At 35.8% G+C, this 6,000-nt stretch overlaps 1 protein-coding gene across 1 annotated transcript in view; it reads right to left on the bottom strand.

Moving 5' to 3' along the window:
* Positions 1 to 258: 258 nt before the first annotated feature.
* NRXN1 (neurexin 1) overlaps positions 259 to 6,000 on the bottom strand; it is a 702,150-nt gene continuing 696,408 nt past the window's right edge. Inside the window, exon 20 of the mRNA XM_085325818.1 lies at positions 259 to 3,631. Within this exon, the coding sequence (XP_085181944.1) occupies positions 3,324 to 3,631 (308 nt within the window). The 3' untranslated portion in view covers positions 259 to 3,323. The remainder of the gene's footprint in view (positions 3,632 to 6,000) is intronic.

Genomic DNA, 6,000 nt, shown 5'->3' with positions numbered 1-6,000 from the left:
AAAAAGGAAAAAAAAAAGGCCGGAAAATGCCAAATGAATTAATTCTATGCAAAAACAAAACAAGCAAAACAAGGCATTAATATAAAGTGTTGCACATAAGAATTGAAGGTTTTCATTTTAGTGTACAAAGACCTCTGAGGTCACTGTTTCCTAACACAAATATCTGTAAATTTATACCACTTTCAACTTTTTTGTTGTCACTGCATTAAGATAAACAGATACTCCAAATCAAAGGGCAAGAGAAGAGACAAGCCAACATTTGTATTAAGAAACATTTTATTAACAAAACAGTAAATTCCACTTGCTTAGCATTTCCAATAATGAATAAATTGGCCTTGCAACAAATAAAAAAAAATCGTAAATATCTATCACAGAAAGCACTATAAGGTTAGGGGCATTGGGCCTCTCTTCAGTGTTGTAGGGTTGAAACAGTTTCACATATTATTTAGTGTTTTGTTAAAAAAGGCAACACAATACAGTCATAGAAATGAAGCCATCTCAGTCAAACAAATCAGTTATAGAGAAAGGATCAAATTTTCTATTAGGTAGTTGGTTTTATGTTTGTGTGTGTGTGTATTTTTGTTTGTTTTAAACACAAAGGAACTTTAATCCACTTAGTGGTACTTCTGAAATGTCCATATTTGTTTTTTTCTTTTTTTTTGTTATTTTGTGAAATTAAAGAGAAAAAGGAGAACCTTCAGAAACAGTATTAAAATTGTGTTTGCTTATTAAAGTAGTAGCAGATCTTTTTTCTTTGATGTATGGATTTAGTTAAAGATTAATCTACCAAAATGCCTGGAAGTTGACCTGACCATGCTACTTAATTAATACAATCAATATCAAGCTGAAAAAAACATTTCATCTTGCCCAAACCATACTCTGTGTCATGTCCAGTTTCCTGTCTTTACATTATTCTTATTCTTCCACATACCTTTAAACACTGACGTTCTTTAATTCTGAGCATCACCTGGCTTTCAACTTCTTCTTCTCCCCCTCTGGCTGAAGTCTCATGCTTTCAGCAATGACCTTCAGCATATCTGATCCTACCTTTCCCTGAGTACAGCTGTCTTGTAAAGGTGGGAGCAATCATGAATACCACAGGTGTATAATGATCTAGGAAGTGAATTTGGGTTGGATTTTGTGAATGTGGTCTTTTTTCTGTAAATGTTTAAGGAAAATAAAAAACATTTTACAAATGCGATGTAACACACCTTGATGTGTTTTTCAGCCTCCACGAGAAGCRTTTTCATGTCAGCTAAATGCATTTTTAAAGTGCTTTGACTCTCAGATAGATAGCTGTACCAGTTTTCAGCATTTTTCATTAGCTACAGTGAATAACACACAACCAAATGTACTGTGCCTGATGTTTAAAGCTAATTTGTATTCCTTCTTCCTGCCTGTAAAGCGTGAACATCCATATTCCTCCCAGGAGGTCTTCCAATGATTTGGTTGATTTCTATTGAGCCACTCTTTCTCTCTCTATTTCTTTTGAACTTCCATGTAAATGAAATGTTACACTATGATTTATTGCTGTGAACCTAATGAAACTATACTAAAAGCTTAACATGTAAATTATAGCATTATATTTAATATGTTTAACTAAAATGTATTAAAATTTTATATATGTAAGAAAAGCTATGTGTTACTTTAAAATATGATCAACTTATATTTGTCTGGCTATGATGTCTTGAATTACTACACAATCAGTTTAACGAAAAATACTTTTTTGTATGTCAAAATGCCCACCCTTAAAACATATTGTCATGCACCTCAAGTTTCCTTCCTTTTTGGAGAAAGGGGTACATTCTGCAGTAGAATGGGCTTGAAAAATTATTTCTTTTTTTGTTTGTTTTTAGATCTTTTACTACTCACTGCTGTAGCAGCTATCATTCATATAATGGAATGCCAGATAAACACTATATAACACTTCCTAAGATTCCCAAGAAATCCAGCATTCTTGTAATTTCTTAAGAACAAGGTTTCTGTAAGGCAAACCATGTTCTCCAATAGTGAAGCTTTGACTGGAAGCCAAAGGCCACCTTAAGTCACTAAATATTTAGCTAATTAATGAGCGTATATTTCTAGGAAAATTGGCCATTCTGATCAACTTCACTGATGCATACCAAGAGCAAGAGATAGGGATAGGAGGGAAAAGAGAAATTATAGTAGATATATATTTTTGCTTTCTAGTCCACTTCTTTCATACAAACTACTAAAACTTAATTGCAACAGAATAGAGGCTGTACAGGTAAGAAAAAAATTAGCTGACTCTTATATACATTCATACACATCCCCCTTAGTATAACCACTACACTGTAAATTAAAAAAAAAGAGAGAAAGGAAGAATTCAGTGACAATTTATAATGGCTGCAAAGAACTGAAGTATGTCTGTTGCTCCAGATGTCATAAAACTCTCTATACCTAGCAACACTTATAACATTGAGTTTACCAAAAATGGCTGAAGAGCAGATATAGTTTGCATTTTCTATACAACAGGCTATAAAACATCACTTATCACAGTCCAGAAAGCACATATAGATGTGTTTTTTATATAAACATATGTAATAACATATTAAGCGTGCATGAAAATTTCCCAATGATTGCATCTATGCCCTCTTGTTTTTGTTTTTTTTTTGTTTGTTTGTTTGTGGAAATGTGCCTTATATTCCATGGTTTTGTTTTTGAAAATAAGGCCTCCGTACTATTTTCCTCACAACCAGAAAGGGGCTTTTTGAAAGTACTTCTACGTAAGTCTTCAGAAAAGCCAGCACTTTGTTTCAAATGCAAGTTTCCAATCACTGCTTCACTGCACCAGACGGCAAACTCTTTATGTTTGCTTCTTGAGTCACCATATATAATGATAGTCTTCTCTGACAATAAGACTAACTTACTTCTCACGAAAGCGCTAGCACTTTGGCTAAATCCAGAATCATAGGTAGCTTCTTTTTTTTTTTCGTTTTTTTCTTGTTTTGTTTTTTTTTTATTTGTTTTGTTTCATATTGTGCCTTGATGTTGTAGTAATACTCCTTGCTTTATGAACGCGTGGTGTCATCATTGTCTTTCAGAAATGTTCCAGCAACATAAAGACAGGCAGAGTAAATGAAAACACTGTGGATGTTAGGGAATTTATCAGCTCCTGTTTCTGAAAAACAAGAGCATGAAATGCTTGTTTTTAAAAACAGTCTTTCCTTTCTGATTGCATTCCCTGTCTTTTTTTTTTTCTTTTTGTATGTGCTTCATAAAAAGTAAAGTAAATAAGTTTGTATTATGTCTCAGATAAAATGAAGACTATTTCTATACAAGCGTTCTTTTAGATGTTGAAATCAGACATAGTACTCCTTATCCTTATTTTTCTTGTTTTTGTTGGAGCTTTTAGCACTGTTGGGCTGTTTTTCCTTGATCACAGCCCCATTGGATTGTGCTGAGTTACTGATGTAGTTTCGACTCTCATCTACATGATACGATCCTTCGTCTCGGTTCCTGTACTTGTACATCGCATACAGGAGAATGAGGATGCACAGCGCTGCTGCAGCCACGATTCCAACTACCATGCCTGTTGTGCTGCTGGATTCACGAATCACCTCAGACGAGCCAGGGTACTCCCTTCCTCCTCCTGCCCTGGTAGGATTTGCTGTAGGTAGATAATGGAATAAGGGAGAGGTTATTATTGAGTTTGCACAGAGTTAGTCATATCTACCCACTACGAACGTGCATCTTGCACACTGCACTCCCGAGGTCAGGCCTGTCTATCAATGCACCCTGTTCTAATAGTCCTAAAACATTCAGGTTTGCCACYTGTTCCATTTTCGTGTCTGTCAGGGCAAGCAAACAGGCTTTTTAAATCAGAAAAAGGAGAGCAAGGAAAATCTCATTTTTGCCTTCAAAAGTATCATTTGTCCAACTGTTGCTATTAAGCAAAGAGTGTCTAAATAACCTGGAATAACAGGCGTACCACAATTTAAATGCCAGAACACTGACATCTGGGAGGAAAGGAACGCTCTCTCTCTAATTTGACAGTAGCAAGAGTTATTTCGCATGCTCAGATATCTAGTTCATCTGTTCATATTTTTTTTTTTAAAAAAAGCCAGTTTTGAAATACCAGTTTCATGTAGTGCTTTGAAACACAGAAAACCTAGGTCACTTGGTAGAAAGCATCAAGCACAGTGTAAAGCACATGGTCTTTTGTGAGGAACAAAAAGTAATGTTGTAGAGCTTTCTGAGAGGACAGTGATAATAAGATGAGTGAACAAGATGGAGGAAAAAAAATCCAAATTTTTCTTTATAACAAATGCTRGCAGCCAATCCATTTGCTACAAATAAGACATCTTCAGTTTAATTTTCCCTCAATATGCCTCTCAACTTCTCCTTTCTCCCTAATGATTTTTGCTTTTCTCAAATTAATTTTATCTACTTTTCTTTCTTTCAAAGTGCTATGCAWCTCTACCATCTCTTTTCTGATTCATAGACTCCTCCTTGAGTATGGCTATACTCTTGACCAGTTTTTCATTCAATGTCTCTTATTCTCTTTTCTTCACTGATGCCAACAGCAGGCATTTCTTCAAGCAACTCTTYATGCTCAAAAAAACTCCTCCAAAATTACATTAAGCAAGGGCTCAGATTTCTAAGAACCCACTTCTTGGGCCGGATTCTGTTCTTCTTACTTAGGATATGAATTGAAGTGACCCATACCTTAAGACTGCAAAGTAACCACTGTGCTGTCTGGCACATTTTATCTCCTTATATGGCTGTGTAAAGTGAAATAGGGTAAGTAATTCCAAGAGGAATTTCCGTGTTAAATACTCAGCACACACAACGCTTATAGAGCCACGACCTCTTTCCTTTATTGCACTTTGCTGCAAGTGCGTGTACAGAACCTCCTCCAGTGGGGATGAGAGAGATGGACCTTCTTTTCTAATTTAGCAAGCATCTTGGACAAAAGCRAAGTGTCTAGATCTGTGCAATATTCCTATGATTATATCAGCATTTCCAAAATCCTGAGGGRGTGTGTATCCTCAGCACTCCCAGCCCTGGCTGAACTCAGGAGAAAGAAAGAGCAGTGAGTGAACCCTAGGTTTCCTACTGAGCAGTGCAGAACACTGCCATTAAGTATCTAGGTAGGCTCCTAAAAACTGCCTTTTAAATCATTATACATGGATGAAAATGCTCTCAGTATAATGCTAACTAAGAGTATTATTAAACACTCAGGCCTCGCCTACAACCAGCTTTTTAGAGAAATGTATTAATTATTGGCAACCTCTTGTTCAAGGCGCATGAAAGCACACAATACTCCACAGCCACCTTTTTGTACTGTAAGGATATTATGGGAAGATTATGGTTTTACTAAATTAAAAGTAATACATACAAACTATMAATACCGGTCAGACAATTGCAGCAAGTTTGGACAAACATAGTGAAAAGCAGTCACTAGCTACAGGCATCCACAACTGGTCTATGAATAATAGAACAAAGCCAAAAGCCATGGAACCCAAAGAGAACTTAGCTCCCTCGCCACCTTGGTATTACTCATAATTTATTCATCGGTGATTTGTGTTCTTAGAGCTAAAACACCACTTCCTGGCAGTTACCCCACAYAGGTTTAAAGAAGGTGACATTTTATTTGTCTGAAAGAACAGAGAAACCACAGTAAGACTCAAGAAAATTGTCATTCATGTCGAAGAGTATCTTAACTTTATATATTTTTTTCCCCTGAAAGTTCTTAGCTGTTACAAGTTGGTACTGTTGGGCTAGTCTACCACTATACAAAATATCTTGAAGCTTCACTTCAGAAAGCTCAATCTTTTTTTTCCCTCTCATTTCAAGGTAGGTGTTACCTCACTAAGAAATGGGGTCTGTCTCAAAGAAGTCAGTGACTATATTATATTCTGCTTCTTCATTATAGATATTGTAGTAAATGGAAATTCTTTTATGCATCGGGTGTCATTTACTGTTTTACAAGAGACAAGGCATTGTTGCAGAATAAAGACTCCTGAGTATTTCTAT

This window comes from Rhea americana, unplaced genomic scaffold, assembly GCF_003343005.1.
Source record: "Rhea americana isolate MKP2758 unplaced genomic scaffold, rheAme1 scaffold_123, whole genome shotgun sequence".
NCBI classification, from domain to species: domain Eukaryota; kingdom Metazoa; phylum Chordata; class Aves; order Rheiformes; family Rheidae; genus Rhea; species Rhea americana.
The sequence above is the reverse complement of the archived record's forward strand: the minus strand, read 5'-3'. Positions and strand labels throughout refer to the sequence as shown.